This window comes from Aquarana catesbeiana, linkage group LG11 (genome assembly GCF_042186555.1).
Source record: "Aquarana catesbeiana isolate 2022-GZ linkage group LG11, ASM4218655v1, whole genome shotgun sequence".
Taxonomy (NCBI): Eukaryota; Metazoa; Chordata; class Amphibia; order Anura; family Ranidae; genus Aquarana; species Aquarana catesbeiana.
Genome location: NC_133334.1, coordinates 86135138 through 86155649, shown reverse-complemented (window position 1 = coordinate 86155649; position 20512 = coordinate 86135138). Strand labels below are relative to the sequence as shown.

General features: G+C 43.8%; 1 protein-coding gene across 3 annotated transcripts in view; it reads right to left on the bottom strand.

The window, feature by feature from the left end:
- Positions 1-20512, bottom strand: part of PKP3 (plakophilin 3) — a 157450-nt gene that overhangs the window by 30645 nt on the left and 106293 nt on the right. For all 3 annotated transcript variants that reach the window (XM_073604686.1, XM_073604687.1, XM_073604685.1), the window contains 2 exons: positions 12581-12669; positions 7282-7958 (listed from right to left, as the gene is read on the bottom strand). In XM_073604686.1, the coding sequence (XP_073460787.1) occupies positions 7282-7958; positions 12581-12669 (766 nt within the window). The remainder of the gene's footprint in view (positions 1-7281; positions 7959-12580; positions 12670-20512) is intronic.

Here is a 20512-nt window from a genome sequence, read left to right as displayed (position 1 = left end):
GGGGAGTGGTTAAAGTATAAAAACTAAAATTCCAAATTATTTTTGTAGTTTTGGATAAAGTGGAGATGTATTAGAAAACCTGTCAGGTTTTATTGTCATCTGTGCCCCCGTTCGGGAGATCCACCTTCTCCATTTGTCCTGTTTATCAGTGAAAAAAAAAAAAGAAAATCCAATTTTTGGGTTGTCCCCAGAAAAGCAGAGGGAAATTATTCCAATGGGGACACTAGTTCTGGTGACCTGGGGCTGTCCATGAGATTCCCTTAATTTGCAGAGATTTCCACCCACTTCCTGTTTGGCTATGGGACAGGAAGTGCAGGTAAATCTCCCCAATGGGACAAAAGATGGCAAAAATAAACCATACATGTTGTGCCTAAAGTTCTGCCTTAAACTTTTTTTAGTCATTTAATATTTCTTAATCGTACATCACGGGACACAGAGCCATAGTAGTTACTATGTGGGTTATATAGGCCATCTTTAGTTGATGGACACTGGCACACCCTAAACCGGAAGTTCAACTCCCTATATAAACCCTACAGGGAGTACCTCAGTTTTTTCGCCAGTGTCTTAGGTGTTGGTCACGAGTAAAGATGTGCTGTGCTCCGCTGGAATATTCCTTATTGGGGCAAGCTATGCAACCAGATCCATTCAAAGTGTCTTTTCCAGGCCGAATTGAATGGCACCCGGGCCTAGTGTCCGAAGAAACGAGGTTCTACCTGCAACGCATCTCTGTTTAGAGAGCTGGACCCTGGGATCCAGTATTTGTTTTTTTCAGCCATATTCCTGGTTGGGTGCTTTTTACAGGCCCAGGGCTGTGGATCCCCCGATAAAAAAGGGGTCCCCAGTCCCTGAAGGTTTTTTAACGGAGCCCACCAAGAGTGGTGAAGATTGGGTCTGTTTGGTTTACCACAGAACCCTGCAGCTGGATAAGGTAAGGGAGATTCCTAAGGAATGTTTCTAATTGTTGAGGGTTTTCCCCTTTAAGTAAATGTTGCTATGCCTAAAGTCGCCACCGGGGGCTGTCAAGAGCACGTACCTGTTCCATGCTTGTCAGTCTTGCTCAGTGTCCCAAGCTGCACACTTCCTCCGAGCCCAAGCTTCAGGTAGGATGTGGGAAGGGTTTTTTTTTCTTTTTAGGAATGTCCCCACACAGCTTCTCTTCCCGGCTAGAGGCCATGGGGCAGTCCCGCTGCCATTATGGCGGTTCTCCATCCACCTGCCCTCCTCTCTCCTCCGCCCCAGCCCCCCCTCCACTTGCTATCCAGTCGGACCAGGGCCCCTGCTCATGCGGGAAAGCGGTCTTTTTTTTTTTAAAAGGATGGGGGGTGGTCAGAGGAGGGGGGCAGAGCATCAGCACGGCGTTGGCGTGGTTCAACGCCCACAAGCGCGGGCAATGCTTAGCTATAAAAGATGCACTTTTTGCAGGTGCACACAGCTAAAGGAGGGACACAGAGCAGGTGGATTGCATGTGAGTGTGGGTGACACAGGCATTCTCAGGCACATTTACTTAGCATCAGACTGAACCTTGATAACAGCGGCAGTTTCTGAATTATATTGCTCAGCAGTGGGTGCATTTCTGGTAGTACCTCTGCATTTGTGCTTAGCACTATGGGCAGAAGGGGAGGTACAAATACTCCGAAAAATAAGGGCTCAAGGGGATCTCCCTCAGGCTCTGAGGACCCTCCCTCTGCAACGCCATCTCCCCCTGAAAGACCTAGGGAGGCTGGTCAGAGTGAGCCGTCAGGGTTAGGGGTTGCAACTGCTTCTGGCATTTCAGCCCCTGTATATATTACTCAGGAGGTTTTTTCCTCAGCCATGGAGTGGATTAGAGGAAATATTAGTGACCTTAATTGCATCTTCACAAAGTAGAAGAAAATGCATTAGGTCCCCTTTTACCACCCAGGACCCTCAAACAGAGGAACACTGGGAGAAGGAAGATGAATTCCCCTCAAGGGGCCGGGAAGAGACTGATGACTCCTCTTCTGAGGAATCAAGTGGGGAAGGACCCTCTTCAGCTTCACAGGCTGAGAAATTGCTAGTGCATTCTCTTACGGAAATTGTCCGCTCCACATTTAAGTTACCCGTAATGGAGTCAGTTGAAATCCGTGAATCTTGTTTAGGTTCACTGAAGCCTCCTCAAGCTGTGCATGCTTTTCCTGTTCATTCATTGCTAGAAAAGCTTATTTATTATGAGTGGGATCACCCAGATAAGCATTCTTTCCCTCCTAAAAAAGGTTTTCAACACTTTATCCTATGGAGGAAAAAAAAAAAAAAAATTTACTAAGGAGGTGGAGTATACCAGCAACTGAGGCTGCTATATCCTCTGTGAAAGTAAAATTTGACTTGTCCGGTTGACAATGCTCAAATGCTTAGTAATCCATCTGATGAAAAATTGGAATTCCTGTTAAAACATTTTTTCTTTGGCAGGTTCAGTAGCTCAACCTGCAGTGGCGGCAATTGGGGTATGTTAATCCTTGAGAGACCATTTGAGACAGGTGCTCAAGGTTTTCCCTGAACAGCTAGCCCAGGATTTAGCCGAGCTGCCAGCGGTTTTGTGTTTTGCAATTGACGCAATCAGAGATTCTATTCTGCAAACCTCTCGCTTTACGCTTGGGTTGTGGCATATCCGTAGAATCTTATGGTTGAATAGTGGCAACCGAAGCGCCATGCAAAAGCTCCTGGCTGGTTTTCCTTTCCGCGGTGAAAGGCTGTTGGGGATGGGGAAAGGTACCCTTTTGCCAGTTAAGAAAAGGAGTAAAACGTCCCTCATTTAAACTGGCTCTTTCTCCAGTGCCAGGGGCGTCTGCCTTCGGGCAGTCACAACGGCCTCCGTCAGGTTCAAGAGGACCTCAGGGTCAACCCCAGGGACAAAAGAAGTCCTGGGGGGAAAAAACCTACAAGACAGAACGCTAAAGCCTTTTATGAAGGGGCGCCCCCGCTTGCTCGAGTGGGGGGGGGGGTGGACTTCTGCAGTTCGAGGGTCTGGCAGGAGGAGTTTTGAGGCAGATGGATGGTCTCCATAATAGCTCTAGACTACAAACTAGAGTTCCGAGATTTCTCCTAGTTTTCCTCAGGGCAATGGCCCATAGATCTAGAGAAAAAGAAGTCTCCTTTTCAAGCATTAGACTGACTTTTGTCTCAAGAAAGGTCATGGCGGTCCCCGCGATGGAACAGGGGTTGGGGGTTTTTTTCAAACCTTTTCACGGTGCCAAAGACCAAAATGGGGATGTCAGACCCATGGTAGATCTCAAGGATCTAAGCCGGTTCCTGAAATATCCACTTTTTTCCACGTGGAATCAATCTAATCTGTTGTCTCCATCCTATAAGGAGGAGAACTTCTGGCATCAGTCGACATCAGGGATGCATACCTGCATGTGCCCATTTTCCCCGCTCATCAAAAATATCTGCATTTTGAAGTAGAAAAACGTCACTTTCAGTTGTATTCTTGCCTTTCGGTCTAGCTACTGCACCCCAGGTGTTTACAAAACTTCTGGCCCTTCCTTTGGCCATATTAAGGACTCAAGGTATAACAATTGTAGCATACCTAGACGACCTTCTCTGAATAGACAGGTCAGTAGCCCGCTTAGACCAAAGCATGGTCTCCACAATCAGCTACCTGGAATACCTAGATTGGGTCCTCAACCTAGAGAGATCTTCTTTAAAACCATTAAGAAGACAAAGAATACTTGGGTCTGGTTATAGATACAGCCCAGAAGAGGGTGGCTTTTACCCCAGGCAAAGATCAGTTCCTTAAAAAGGAGCTGGTTCAGGTGGTCAGGGCAAAGAAGGGTCCTTCTATTCGCCTTTGCATAAGGTTGTTGGGAAAGATGGTGGCTTCATTCAAAGCGATTCCCTATGCTCAGTCTCACTCAAGACTGCTGCAAAACAGTATCCGGTCTACCTGGAACAAGAAGGTCCAAGCACTATATTTTCCAAAGCGTCTGTCGCCAAAGGGGTGCGCCAGAGCCTCAGTTGGTGGAAGATATCCAAGAATCTGCAGTAGGGGAAATCCTTCTTAGCAGTTACCTGGAAGATGGTAACAACAGCTGCCAGGTTTTCCGGTTGGGGAACAGTCCTAGAAGAGGCGACTGTCCAAGGGAAATGGTCCAGAACTGAATGGACCTTGCCCATCAACATTCTAAAGATTCGGGCAGCACACCTAGCCCCAAGGGCCTGGACATTCAGGTTGCGAATTTGTCCTGTCAGGATTCAATCCGACTATGTCACAGCAGTGGCTTATGTCAATCACCAAGGGGGCACCAGAAGTCATGCAGCCCAGGGAGAGGTAAACCATATCCTAGCCTGGGAAGAAAAGCAGGTGCCGTGGATATGGGCAAGCTTCATTCCAGGGGTAGAGAATTGGCAGGCAGACTACTTGAGTCGCCAGCAGTTGTTCCCGGGGGGAGTGGTCCCTTCACCCTGAAATCTTTCTGGCTATATGCCAAAGATAGGGGATTCCGGATGTAGATCTGTTTGCGTCCAGGTTCAACAAAAAAGTCAACAACTGTGTGTCAACAAGGGATCCACTCGAATATGGAACAGATGCGTTGGTGACCCCGTGGGATCAGTTCTCATTGATTTATGCATTCCCTCCTATTCTGCTGCTACCATGACTTTTTCGCAGGATCAAGCAAGAAAGGAAGTCGGTGGTTCTTGTGGCCCCAGTGAGGCCCAGAAGATCTTGGTATGCAGAGATCGTAAGGTTGGTGGTAGGGGACCCATGGACCCTACCACCACGTCCAGACCTGCTCTCGCAGGGACCAGTATTCCATCCTACCTTACAAATGCTAAATTTAACGGTTTGGCTATTAAAACCCACATTCTGAGGAATCGTGGGCTTTAAGGCTCAGTGATATCTACCTACCTAGCCAGCTTCCAGAGTCAATAATTATAGAGTCTGGAAGGCATATGTTTCCTGGTGCAAGTCCAGGGGTTGCCATCCTAGAAAGTATGTTATAGGTAGAATCCTTGCCTTTCTGCAACTAGGATTAGAAATGAAGCTGGCCTTGAGTACCATCAAGGGCCAGGTCTTGGCCTTATTAGTATTGTTCCAATGACCACTTGCTTCGCATTCCCTGGTCCGTAGTTTTATACAGGGAGTGACACGGATTAATCCGCTGGTTAGGTCACCCTTAAAACCTTGAGACTTGAATTTGGTTTTGTCGGTTTACAAAGACAGCCTTTTGGATCGATATGACATACTCCCTTGATCCTTTTGACAAGGAAGTTGTTTTTTCTGGTTGCTATATCTTCTGCAAGAAGGGTATCAGAATTGGCTGCTCCTTGTAAAGAGCCATAGTTAATTATTCACAAGGATAAGGTGGTATTGTGTCCTTATCCTAGCTTTCTGCTGGTTTCAGGTTTTCATCTAAACCAGGTTATTGTTCTACCTTAACTTTTTCCAGAACACTGTTCTGCGGAAGAGAGGTCGCTACATTCTCTTGATGTAGTAAGAGCAGTCAAAGTCTATTTGAAGGCAACTACTCAGATTAAAAAAAAACAAAAAAACGGATGTTTTGTTTATGTTGCCTTAAGGTCCTAGAAAAGGACAGGCAGTGTTGAAATCTACTATTTCCAAGTAGATCCGGCAAGGAATTATTCAAGCTTATGGTCTGAAAGGGAAGTTTCCTCCTTTTCAAATCAAAGCGCACTCCACCAGGGCTGTTAGTGCCTCCATGGCTCAAATCTGCAAGGCCGCAACTTGATCTTCAGTCCATACATTCACCAGATTCTATCAGGTGGATGTAAGAAGGCATGACAATATCGCCTTTGGGCACAGTGTACTGCAGGCAGCAGTATAGGTCCTCAGGTCTGATGGCACCCTACTTTTGTTTGTGCCTCCATCCCCTCAGTTGGCATTTCTCTGGGACATCCCACATAGTAACTACTATGGCTCTGTGTCCCGTGATGTACGATTAAGAAATTGAATCTGGAAAAAAAATAGGATTTTTATAACAGCTTACCTGTAAAATCCTTTTCTTTGAAGTACATCACGGGACACAGAGGTCCCTCCCCTCTTTTTGGCATACACGTGTATTGCTTTGCTATAAAACTGAGGTACTCCCTGTAGGGGGAGGGGTTATATAGGGAGTTGAACTTCCTGTTTAGGGTGTGCCAGTGTCCATCACCTAAAGGTGGCCTATATAACCCACATAGTAACTACTATGGCTCTGTGTCCCGTGATGTACTTCAAAGAAAAGGATTTTACAGGTAAGCTGTTATAAAAATCCTATTTTTTTCCAGATTCAATTAGCATGTAAACAGAGGGAATATACTTTATGCTGAAAGGCAACTTCTCAAATTTATTTACAGGATCCCATATGTATAACAAAAAAGGGTCATAAACAACACCCTCCACGTCCAAAAAAAAAAAAAAAAAAAAAAAAAAAATGGATAAATAGTAGCAGCAGCCCAGAAACACTAACAGACACTGCTATTCCAGGTCATATAGCCAAACGTCTGGACAAGTTTGTGGAACTTGAGAACATAGGACAGATTTTACACACTTGCTTCCAGCAATGTGTACTGCTGTTACACTTGCTCACAATCAGCAAAGCAACCCAATGCAAAAGAGAAGTGTCCTCTGAGTAGCTGTCTGTGGACTGCTGGCAATCATAACTGTATGAGTTAGTTGGACATTCCAAAAGTTGTGCAAAACTGTACAGGGTTAATACCTTGAAGAATGTTCTTCAAAATACTTAAATTTTTGTTTGCTTTTGCCGTTCGATTTTGGAATGGATAGATGTTCCCAGTTGAAATGCACATACATGGTTAGAAAAAAAAAATTAATAATTAACAACTTGTACATCCTGTTTCTTTGGCATTTCTCATCATTAAGGTTGAAAACAAACATTGATTTGACCCCACTAGCGATTAGAAACTTGAACGAATGTTCTTAAAGCCAAACAATTTGGTTGCAATTCTACTAGTGTATGCTCAATATTACAGAAAACATGTTATAATTCATCATCCAACACCGTCACTTATATGTTCTCCCTGACACCGTTTTTTAGTTCCTCAACTTTTCAGTAAGCCAATATACAAAGCTCTGGTATGCGGTTCTCACACTCTGATGGAATACTGCCCAAGATAGTGAAGCTCAGGTGTCATCTGTTGACAAGTATTTATTATTATAATATACAGGGTTATATATAGCGCCAACAGTTTGCGCAGCGCTTAACAAAATAAAGCCAGACATTACAATTTGGTACAAGAGGAATCAGAGAGCCTGTATGCTAGACCTTGGAGAAAAATTGCAGAATTGCTACTTTTGTAGAAACTTACCCACTAGTAAACGAATGCTGACTCATCAGGCTTTTGTTCCCATCAAAAACATCCATGCCCCTTAGCTCTTGAACTTGGTGTGCAGACTCTGCCAGGCTTCGCACAGACGGGGCTCGAGAGGTATGCTCCATTGTAGCTGTCACATACCCAGAGCCTGCTCCAACTGACTGTTGAATCTGTTGAGTTCCAACTGAATTCAAGGTGCCATACGATCCAGAGGCAGTACGATTGCGATTGTTGCTTTGAAAACGTTGAAGGGTGCGCATGGCAGGTGCACGAATTGTCCGAGTCTGTACTACCTCTGCTCGTTCAACCCATGAGCCACCGCCACCATCCTGACCAAAGTTTCCCGAGAGGGATCTCTGCATTGTGGGTGCTGCACTGACAGAAGACATCTGACGATTATAATAAGCGGGTTGAGAAACTGCCACTTGCTCATATCGGTCATCACCATCTCCAATACGTAGTGATCTCAGAGACATTGTATCATAATCTCTTCGACCTGTATAGGCCTTTTCATGGTAAGAGGATGGACGGGAGGTGGCGTATCGTTGTTGTTGCTGTTGTTGTGGAGGAGGTACACTGATTCTCTGTGAGGCCCCAACATCCACAGCAGAGCGGGAAGAGTAGCCTGAACGCATGCCCCCGAGGGTACCATATCCAACTGAGCGGCTTGACTGTAGAGAAAAAAAAAAAAAAAAATCAATATTACCATATAAAAGTACATTTTCTTTCACTCCCCTAATACATATGTCAACAAACCCCAATAAAAGATCATGACAGAAGACATTCTTGGGTATGATTTAGCCCAGCCTTCCTGAATGCATACAGTAGGAACCCATGAAATAAGTTTCCAGTCTCAAGGAACCCCTACCATATCTACAACTCATAATACATTAGTGTGATGGTCAGCAGGAACAATGCGCCTTTACACTTGTGGTCATTGGGAAGAATTAGCCCCTAACCGATAGCTAAAAAGATCAAAAAGGGGTCAGTGGGAACTTATCTGAGTGGCAGAAATTGCTCATTGCTCCAGAAACCACAAGAAAGCTGTGGATGAACCCTGGTTGATAAACCCAGATTTAGCCATGGTGAACATGGCCTGTTTAATTGTGCTCACCGTGCATACAATCCATTTAGCACCTGATGAACAGAGAGCAGCCAGGGGCAAAAATAGAATAGGACCAAGTGTTGTAGGCAATTGTTTAGGAATTTTTGGATGGTGGATATTGGACCAGCACTTGTCTACTCTACCTGCTTCTTCTATTAAGTGTTCAGCATCTACTGGATCAGTTCATCTTGTGCCAAAATGGTACCTCATCCATAGGAAAAAGATACAAAGCATAGATACATAGATACACACACACACACACACAGCAAACTATAATTTTCTCAGCAAGCTATTTAATATTTAACAAAAGAAACTATTATACTGGCTTTGGAATTTCTCTGATAAATACTGCAATGCTACACCACTCATCTCTCCATATAAAACAATACAATAGTGTTTAGGTAAAAATCTAGTGAACAACCAATTACTATAGTAGTAATAGTATGACCATCCTATTCTTTTCATCCACAGTGAGAGCCTAAAACACACCGGGGGGGGGGGGGGGGGGATTCATTAAAGCTATGAATGGCACTTTTCTGTCTGTTTCCTCAAAGCGGAGTTCCACCCATTTAAAAGTCAGCATCTACAAAAAGTGTAGCTGCTGACTTAATAAATCAGACACTTGCCTGTCCCACGGTCCAGCGATGCAGGCAGACGAAGCCTTGCTCCCCTACCCCTCCTTTCTGCGGAGCCGGCATTGTAACTGTGGGCGCGCTGTGAATGGTCGGGCACTTTTCCGTGACGTGTCCCAGAAGATTGCAGAGGGAGGGGGGAGAGGTGAACTTCCTTGTGGAGCCCCAGGAGGAAGTGGGAGCTGGATGCCTCTAAAAAGAGGGTAGCCGCTCCCCCCCCCCCCCAAAAAAAACGACATGCCAAATGTGGCATGTCAGGGGGTCACCATCACTTAAAAGCGGAAGTTCCATTTATGGGTAGAACTCCGCTTTAAGTACTATCTTCGTCCAATTCAGGCAAGCATTTGCACAGGCAATAGCACAACCTGTTGCTATTGCAGTCACATCTTCATAAAGGATTATGGTCAGTTCTCAGATTAAAAAACTGGTGGTAATTAAGACCAGGTCTGAGCTGGCATACAAAAGGTACCCCAGTACACAGAGTGGATCCTGTCTGTGCTATGAAGCTGTCATAAAATGTGACAGCTTCCCACACAGTACTATATTCTGACCCCAAAAAGTCTTACTATGTATGTGGACTGAGTGCACAGTCAATTATTGCCCTTGGGGGTATCATCCCTATAATCTATAAAGATAGGGGCAAAACAAAACTGGGACTTTAATTATACCACCCAGGGCATAACACAAACTAAAATCCAAAGACTGTTTTGGACATATCCTTTGCAAATCTATTTTAAGACCAAATATACAAATAGCCATTCAAGGTATTGTATGTGCATAGTCTTGAGATCAAGTTATAAGGCCGACACATTTCGCGGGGAATTCAGGACCTGAGATCTCAGTATAAAGCTACTTTGAATGAACTTGTTGGTGAGCGGTTGGTGGCAAAGTCTGCCGGGCCTGTGGGGAAACACCAATACCGGATCACTGCCCAAATAAAACCAGGTGTTCTATATGCCTAAAAACTCATAGCAAGCGTCTATCCCATCTATATCTAGAAGCAAGCCTGCCAAAGGGGGAGGATATTGGGATATACAGCCCATGGACTGGACTGTTCTTGCAACCAAGTGTCGCCAACCTGCATTGCCATGTGCATCAGAATGGTGGACCCCATTTAGCTGTTGGCTGGAAGATTCCCTAGCCAACGGCTAAAGTTAAACATAGATCCAAAAATCCTATAGGAGGTCAATACCCAAATATGACAATGCCTATATTTGGGAAATGACTTGTGACTTGGTGGGTAGAGCCTGATAGGGAACAGTGATTAGTTTCCCCATCAGGTTCACCTGGCTGTTGATTGACAGCACAGGGCTGTGGGTAGATAAAAAAAATAGATAGTATGGATCTGCCTACTGTTCCCCATCAGGCTCCGCCCATCCCAGGACAAAACTCCTTGGCCATGCACCCGTCAGTGTGACGGGCGCAGTGGTCAGGGAGGGAGAGTAGGAGCACACCGAGGAAGAAATATCCAGTATGGATGCTCTAACCCCAGTGTGGGCACAGACTGATTCATATACCGGTCTGTGACCGGTACATGAATCGAGTGGAAGCACCAACAGTTTCAGTTCTGCACCCTATGGAATTCTAAAGGGTGTCGGTGACTCAGATTGTGTTCCCTTATGGCTGGTCACTCACTTGGTTTCTATCCTGTTATGAAAAGATTAGTCTGCTCATATTTCAATCTCTCAGTGTATTCCACTCTCAGATAAATGATGATGTCATCAGAAAGAACTCCCAAAATAAGCAAGATAAAATCACTTCTTCATAATACACCCATTTTACTCCAATACAACATAACATTTTTTTCACACTATTCAACTCACATTTTATGAGTGCTTCACAGCTCTGACAAATGTTATTATAGGAAATGGCAGTGTTAAACATTCACCTAGAACATTTCCCATGATGCTCAACTACACTGCAGAGTGCATGAGCATCATGGGAAATGTAGTCCCAAAACATCTGGGGTGCCAAGGTTCACCATCACTGACCTATAAGCTCCCGAAGGCCAATTCTCCTACACTCCAATGGTCACATGATGCATACAATGACTTCAGCTGACGTTTTTCATCACTCAGTCTTATGTATGTGCTGAGATTCCTGTGTTACTTTTCGTTTATGCTCTATAGGAGCCAAAAGCTCAGGGAAGGTGTTGAAGGGCCCGATTATTCTGCTTTGGCCACATGCCTTAGCAACCACAGTCTGAGTGGAGACCAGCATTTATTCTAAATTGCACCATAAACGTACCTGCATTGCAAAGCACAACGGTGCATTGTGGTACATTCTATTAAAAAATGATGCATGGTTATTGGAGAGACACCTAAAGCTCCTCTGATATATAGGATTTAGCATTTTACGTTTATGCTCTGTAGGATCCAGGTCAGGAAAGTTGAGTAACTGGATTATTCTGTTTGGCAACCACAGTCTGAGCTTGAAGCCATCATTTATTCTCAATTGCCCACCAATGTATCTGCAATGCAAAAGCACAGCTCATGATGCGTTGTGGTACACTGTAATGCAATAAAATGTGCTTTTCCAGCCCGTTCAAATAAAGTTGCCTTAACTCAACGCATATAAAACGTGTATGCTTCTTTTATATATTAAATACTAAATGTGACTTCTTCCACCTTTAAAATTTTGTTGGGCATTGCTTAATCCTAGTAGCTGGCTTCTGCAATTTGTTTATTTTTGGTCACATAGCCCATTGCCATTTGTTGCTTTTTAATGGATCTGATAATAATCTGGGGTGTTTAGGCACTCACCTTGTGTCATTTGCCAAATAAAAAAAAAAAAAAAAAAACTTTTGTATATATGGTTTTGTTTTTCAAATTTTTATAGTGTATATAGATATTACTATATGGTTTTAAGAGAGACACCCAACGCTCTTTAATGTGGTATTTATTACTTTTAGTTTCTGCTCTGTATGATCCAGAAGGTCAGGAAAGGTTTTGAATGACTGGATTTTTCTACTTTTGGCTATGTGCTTTGGCAACCACAGTCTGAGCTTGATACCATCATTCATTCTCAATTGCACTCTGATGCAGCTGCACTGTAGAGCACAACAACACGTGGTGCAATGTGGTGCACTGTATTGCAAAAAATTACCCATGTCCAAATTTTTAGTGCAGGCTAGTGCTTTTCCAGCAAAATTATTCAAATAAGTAGGCGGTAACTTGCAATAATGTGAATATGCATTAATGTGATGCACCAGGTTTCAACAGCATGAATTGGGCCTCAGGGTTTGAGTTGAGCTGTGACCACAGGTGACTGTCTTGTAACAACTTGCAGACATTCATTTTAACATAAACCTATTTTTTTCCCCAGATAGAAAAAGCCTTGCCTGAAAAACAGGCCCATTTTTCCTAGATAGAAAAGCCTTGCCTGAAAAACAGGCAAATTTAACGTACAGTGGAAACGCTAGTTCTAACATGACTAAGAGACAGCAATAAAGATAGGATTTGCAGTGGATTATAAACATATTACAAGATGCTCATACATTGTATGAACAGTGGTAAATGTTACCCCACCCTACAAAGCTCAGTCAACAGGTACTCACAGCTATCCTTTGATCGGAGTTGAGGATCTGGGAGCGGGAGCTGTAGGAAGCTGGCACGGAACTGTACTGGGTTCGAGTCGTGTAGCTCTCTGTGTGAGAGAAAAAGAGTGTTATTCATCAAAAATAAAAAAGGCCTATGATCTCCACAAGAACTCTGCAAGCGTGAACATCATAAAAGCTGAAGCAGTGAGCAAGACTAATCAGGAAGTCTCAGGTCATTTAAAAACAGAAATCAGATTTTTTTCCCTTTTATTTCAACTAGTTAACACAGCATGAAAAGCACCCATGAAAGCTCCCATTAATGTACTGCTCAAATGTCGTTAGTAATTTCAATCTAACTAGCCTTGCCAACTCCCTCACTGCACAGAGAAGTCGCAATGTTCAGAAGTATGTTTATAGCAAGTCTAATTTCTGTTTTTTAAATGGAATCTGTCACTAGCCTTTAAGGGCAGAGGGACAGGTTTTCTTGCTAGTCTCCCCCACCCCTCTTCCAGCAGATAATTACGCTCCCTACTATCTTGTTCGCCTGCAGTAGTCCTGGCCGTGTTCAGGGCTGGAGATGGCCCATTTAGGCCCGAGTACTGAATCATGGCAGGGTGGTTATACTCTTTCCAAGGGCTCCTTGAGGTGAACTGACTGAGGGAGTGCAGGGAATGGAGAAAGCTATAGGTATTCCAGAAAAGGCTTTACCTTTTAAGATTAACGTTTGCCCTACACACATAAAGAGTAGGCACAGTTCAATCCTGGTTTGCAAATGCTAGTCTGGAGACCATCAAATTCCAAAGGCATTGGAATCAAAAGATATATAAGAAATAAGCAGCTCTCTTGTTGACCTTAAAAGCATCCTTTAGCTCAACTTGGAGTCTGTAGAATGATTTTTTGTGGAAATTAAAAAAAAAAAAAAAAAAACCCCCACACACAGCTAGGAACATCTAACACTGACTGATTCTATTGCCCAGAAGGGACAGCCAAGGAATGTGCAGTTTGGGGGAAATGTCTGTACAAGTATGCGATTGGGAATCAAGCCATGTTCTGTTGCTAGGTACATTTACACATTGGCCAGGCATTCCTTTAGTCCCAGATTTCTTCCGTTTGCTTGGTTTAAGGTGCCTACAGGTTTAGATACAGATATACAAACTAGCCATAACGCAATCGTTCTACAAACATACATGTTCACTTCTATGAAGATGAAGCTGTTTGGACAGTGCGAGCTTATCTGGTGTGGCATAACAATAGCATTTTGTCTGGAATCTACAAACCAGTGGGTCGACACTTCCCACACTGGCTCAACCAGGAGAGGTCTACCATGGTCCAGGAGTAAATACAGATATACGATTGCTGCATCCGATTATAGCAGACCAAACCAGGTGATCATTCTGTTGTGTCAGTAGGCAAATTAAGACAAAGTGTAGCTATATGGAACATATGCACATTAGGACTTTTGGCACCTCATGGATGAAGGCAGTTGGAATTCAGTCCATATTTTACAGCTGGTATATAGGCAAAGAACTCCGGACTGTTGTGCATCCTTAATCTATGACCTCAAGCGAATATATTCTAAAGAATGCATCTACTTTAAAAAGTAGCAAATATGGCATTCATACCAGAAGCAAATTAAGACAAAATGTTTAAAAGGGTTTCATCCCTCTACAGCAAGTTAAATGAACCAAAATATGGTCAGCAGAATACAGCTGTGCACCTATATCTGATACTAAATAACACCATACCAGAATTAAAGTATATGTATTGCCAACATTTATAATGTTTTGTTAGCAAGAGAAATCTCCACAAGTAAGGGGAACTCCGTTCTTAGACAACTGACATCAAAACAGGTGTCCTAATTGGAAGATTTACGCTAACCTATAGTTATGGTGACAACTGTAGTATTTGGACTTTTCTCCCCTCACTTACTGTCTGAGTGACAGTGGCCAGCAGGGTCAATAGAGAGGACATACCTACCAAATGAGGATACAGCAATAAAAAAACCTGTTGAGTGTGCCAACCCTTCTCGAACTATCCAAAACCGATAAAGGTTTTTGGCAATGCGTAAAAATTTTGAAAGGAAACCTATGCTGAGAGAGCGCGATGGCTGCCATGGCTTGGCTATAACAAATTCTAGTTGCTCCAATGTTTCAGTACTTGCGCTCAGACATGTATATGCAAGTCGGGACTTTTTATTTTGCCAGTTATTCCGATAGTATTGAAGATAGCCAGGAAATTTAGTTTTCCGAAGAAAGTTGGCAATGACATATCTGTAGAGCCACCCCCGTAGAGGCCACTGGAAGAGGACTGTCCCCAAAGGTTGCCCTGACCTTGCAAGCCTCCCGGCACCTGACACTCTGGGTTCTGACATTATTCAAAGAAAGATCACGCATGCACAAGACACCAAGGAGGTATCAGAAATTGCAAATGGATAATTTACTGGATATTGTTGAGATAACAATGGAAAGAAAACGTAGAATTTGGGTTTAGCCAAAGTGCAACTTTAGCATACACAGAACTACAGAGACATACAAGGAAATGGCAGCAACAGTGATGGTAGGAGCCAACAGATCTCAATTACCGTACAGAGTTATGAAGAGGCACAGAGCGTGAAAAAGTCATAGCACCCACATTTAAGGTTTTTGAAGAAATGATCAGAGGTTGCTGCAAGTTATTGCACTTTGCCTTGATAGATAAGCCTTTTGACTTCTGCCCTGCCTAGTCAATTGACTTCATACTGCTAGCACTTGAGCCCAAGGTTACATTGCGTAGGCTGTATTTAGATTGCATGGATTCACTTTCCTCCCTTCGCTTGCTGATTTTTTTTGAGACAAGAAAAAAAATAAATAAATAAAAGCTGCAGTAACACTGATTTGCAAAGTTTACTGGATACAAGAGCAGATAAACTGGGCATCACTATGCTATCTGGAAGTTCATTAGGTATCCATAAAAACTAAAGCATACACCATATTTAAAATTACAATTAAACACTCTAGTCATGCTTTATCAATAAAAATTATTAAGAGAATTAAGGTTCTTCGAGTTGAATTTAATTACTGCAGAAAAAAAAAAAAAAAAAATGAAATGAATAGGATTTGATTGGCACAGACTACATAAGACAATGTTAACGAGAATTAGATTGTAAGCTCTAACGAGCAGGGTCCTCCGATTCCTCTTGTACCAAATTGTAAAGTAACTGTAATGTAATATAACTGTAATGTCTGCCCTCATGTTGTAAAGCGCTGCGCAAACTGTTGGCGCTATACAAATCCTGTAGTATAATAATAAAATAATAAATTAAATGAGCAGTGCAGCAGAGGAGCTGTCCCTCCATCACAGGTTATGCATTTGTGGACTTCACCAGCAAATTCAACAGGTATTTGTGAGACTTTGCAGGGGGACCTAAGAGAAAACTGTATGTTCAGTTGCATATACAATTGCAGTGCTGCAACACTTTTTATATTTTTTTTTTTATCATATACAATTCTAGACACCATTTCATTAGACATATTTTGTTTTATAGGTCTTCCAGGTTACTGAATACAACAGGTCTGTAGAAACAAATGCTTGTACTGGTCTGAAAAGCAATATAGCTGCTTGTGACACACTTAGCAATAAAAAGGCCAATGCAGAGCAATGTGAAAGCAAATACTTGTCCAGAACCTGAGGCGATGAATAACGGGAGGATGAAAAGGAAAGGTACACAACAGTCGGGAGGATGAAAGGAAAGGTACACAACAGTGATGTGTACATATCCATCCACACTTTCCTTCCTGCACAATAATGCTGAATACTTAATACTGCCCACATGCTTACAAGCAAATCAACTGGTGGCAAATATCAGGGAGAGCAGATGACTTTAGTGGGATCCAAAAAAAAAAAAAAAGGGAAGAAGAAGAATGGCTGGAATCTTGTTTCTGGGTCACCACAGGGTTACTTTTATCCAGTAAGTAACCTCAAAGGCAAGGGTGTCAAACACAATTTCATCCGCAGTATAGCTTGAATGTATTTTCAGCGCAACGGTTTTGGGATATATGGCATCAGCAGTATGGTTAACCTCAAAGGGCTGGTTGTATTTGTAACATCATGTATCTTTCTCTTTTATTATTATTTAGGGTCCTTTCAAACGGGACGGATCTGTGATGATCCGCCCCGTGAACATCCGCTTGCTCAGCGGGGATCACTCAGTTGATCCCCACTGAGCCGGCGGATGACAGGGTGGTCCCTGCACACTGTGCAGGGACCGCCCGGTCAGATCTTCGCTCTCCCCTATGGGGGGGGGATCGGATGAACACAGACCGTCTGTCCGTGTTCATCTGATCTGCTCTGCAGACAGATAGAAAAATAGGATTTTCCTGCGTCTGCAGAATCGGACCATAGCGGGGACGGATGATATCGGGTGTCAGCGGATGTTCATCCGCTGACACCCGCTATCCCATAGGGATGCATGTATGTCCGTATTTCATCCGAAAACGATCAAATACGGACCTACTGTCCACACGTGTGAAAGGAGCCTTAGGGGTGCAGAGTTTGGGGGTGCGCGGTTCACAGTGCTGGGTTTAGGGGTGCACTATGCATAGTGTGCAACACCAACACTCCACCTATCCCCAAAGCTTCCTTGCATCTCTACCCATGTATTTGGCTATATCATCTTTCCCTGATGTGCACCATGGGTAGAAGGTGATAGAGGAATTACTTAGTGGGATTTCAGGAGGGGTAGCCTTTACTGGGAAAAGTGGTCAACTATATTCCCTGTAGTTGAACCATCAAGACTCAGGATATAATTGCAAGGCTTTTACTGTAAATTCTCCCCTTTGGGGGCAAGCTGGATGGTGTAAGAAGAGTTTATTATTGGACTGCTCACCTCCCCCCGTACGGGGATGCTGGACTCTGGAACACCCCTTTCTGTATCTAGGTAGATACTGCTTTTCTTGACTCTCTCGCTCTCTCTCTCAACTTTATTACAAACTGTTTGCAACCTTAAAGCTTTGTGCCATCACCCCTTGTGGGAGGCTGATTTGTATTTACATAAGTGTTCTCCAAACTTTGTCCCGTTTACTTACCTTTGTCCAGCCCTTGAGGCACTATCCCTCCTACTGACACCAACAATGAGGCATAATTGCCTTCAGTGACACCAACAGTGAGGCACTATTTCTCCCACTGACACCAATTATGGGGAATCATTGCTTTCACTGACACTAAATGATGGGGCACTGTTCCTGCCACTAATACCAATGATGGGGTATTTCCGTCTCCTGACCACATTTTTTTTAAAAATCGCACTGATCACCAAAAGCCTAACATTGTGGACCCTCATTGAAGCTGGGGCATTTTCTACTCACACTAGCCATAGTTCAACCCTCCTTAAGTCTGAGAGGAAGGAAACTGGTCCTTTGTTTAGGAAGCCTGCTTTACATTATTACCTTTGTGAACTCTTGAAAAAGGGCACCTGTGTGAATTGCTCCTTTAACGAGTTGCCTTCTGGAAACTGTATATCCTGTTGGGATCACAATGGGGTTCATTGCTGGCTATGCCTAGAATGGATGTGAAAAGTATTCTAAGTATTCTGGGAAGTAGCTAGACTAGGGACTATTGCCCTGCAAGTGTTCTGAGTGTCTAGTGCTGAGATCCTGAGGGTCCCATGCAGGGGCGTACCTAGAGCATTTGGCACCTGGGGCGGATCCTATATCCGGCACCCCCCCCCCCAACTTTAAAAGTGTAAAAAGCACCCCACTGTGCCCCCTGCATACGTCTGCATCCCCCAATATCGTTGTCACTACTTTGTACCCCAACCTCACAGCTCTGGACCTCCTGCATGTTGCATAGCTCTGCCCCCTCTTACCTTACTCATGCACTGGGGGAGACACAGCAGCGCTGAACAGAAGGCAGGAACTGCTGGGGTTAATTTTTCATATTCACAAGATAATGATTGGTTGTTGGGACCAGCTAGGAACCAATCACCTGCTAGTTAACTCCTCCAGCATTTCCCATCCTCTATTCAGCACTTCCCTACTGTCTCTCTCCCCCCTGGTGTGTGTGTGTGTGATATTTTTTCCTGCTCCCGGTCCTGTGTGTCACCTGGGTAGCGGTACAGTCCGCATTCGGCCCGGGCACCCCCTGCACCCTGTCACAGCTGGGCTCTCCCTGCGCTGTCAGCCTGTCACATCGCCACTGCGCTGCCAAGCCTGCCCCACTGTCACTGTTTTATACGGGGGGCGCCGCCTGACACCCCCCAGTGTCGGGGAGAAATAGATTAAGTTTCCCCACTACACAACAAAATACTTGAGAAAAATCTTGGGATTTAAAAAGTGAATATTGCAGCAAAGACTGGTTATTTGATTTTTAATTGGGTATGCATTTTTTCCCCATTGTTCTATGGAGTTCTGCTTTAAGCGAGAAGGAGTAGAAGTCCACACAAACTGATGGCTCACCAGGATTGTTATGGTTGGGTTAGAAACAATAGGAAGACAGTTTAGATGAGGACAACAAATCAAACTACAGGCTGAAGCTCATCACTGACGGATGGCACGGCCAGTTTAAACAAAGTTTAAACTATAAAAAAAAAAAAAAAAAAAAAAAAAAAAAAAAGTTACTACCAAAAAGGGGAGAGGCCTTCAGCTAGAATACATACAGTGGGGACGGAAAGTATTCAGACCCCCTTAAATTTTTCACTCTTTGTTATATTGCAGCCATTTGCCAAAATCATTTCAGTTCATTTTTTTTCCTCATTAATGTACACACAGGACCCCATATTGACAGAAAAACACAGAATTGTTGACATTTTTGCAGATTTATTAAAAAAAGAAAAACTGAAATATCACATGGTCCTAAGTATGCACACCCTTTGCTCAGTATTTAGTAGAAGCACCCTTTTGATCTAATACAGCCATGAGTCTTTTTTGGGAAAGATGCAACAAGTTTTTCACACCTGGATTTGGGGATCCTCTGCCATTCCTCCTTGCAGATCCTCTCCAGTTCTGTCAGGTTGGATGGTAAACGTTGGTGGACAGTCATTTTTAGGTCTCTCCAGAGATGCTCAATTGAGTTTAAGTCAGGGCTCTGGCTGGGCCATTCAAGAACAGTCACGGAGTTGTTGTGAAACCACTCCTTCGTTATTTTAGCTGTTTGCTTAGGGTCATTGTCTTGTTGGAGGGTAAACCTTGGGCCCAGTCTGAGGTCCTGAGCACTCTGGAGAAGGTTTTCGTCCAGGATATCCCTGTACTTGGCCGCATTCATCTTTCCCTTGATTGCAACCATTTGTCCTGTCCCTGCAGCTGAAAAACACCCCCCACAGCATGATGCTGCCACCACCATGCTTCACTGTTGGGACTGTATTGGACAGGTGATAAGCAGTGCCTGGTTTTCCTCTTAGAATTAAGGCCAAAAAGTTCTATCTTGGTCTCATCAGACCAGAGAATCTTATTTCTCACCATCCTGGAGTCCTTCGGGTGTTTTTTTAGCAAACTCCATGCAGGCTTTCATGTGTCTTGCACTGAGTGGAGGCTTCCGTCGGGCCACTCTGCCATAAAGCCCCGACTGGTGGAGGGCTGCAGTGATGGTTGACTTTCTACAACTTTCTCCCATCTCCCGACTGCATCTCTGGAGCTCAGCCACAGTGTTCTCCTTTACCTCTCTCACCAAGGCTCTTCTCCCCCGATAGCTCAGTTTGGTCGGACGGCCAGCTCTAGCAAGGGTTCTGGTTGTCCCAAACGTCTTCCATTTAAGGATTATGGAGGCCACTGTGCTCTTAGGAACCTTAAGTGCAGCAGAATTTTTTTGTAACCTTGGCCAGATCTGTGCCTTGCCCTGTCTGAGCTCTTCAGGCAGTTACTTTGATCTCATGATTCTCATTTGCTCTGACATGCACTGTGAGCTGTAAGGTCTTATATAGACAGGTGTGTGGCTTTCCTAATCAAGTCTAATCAGTATAATAAAACACAGCTGGACTCA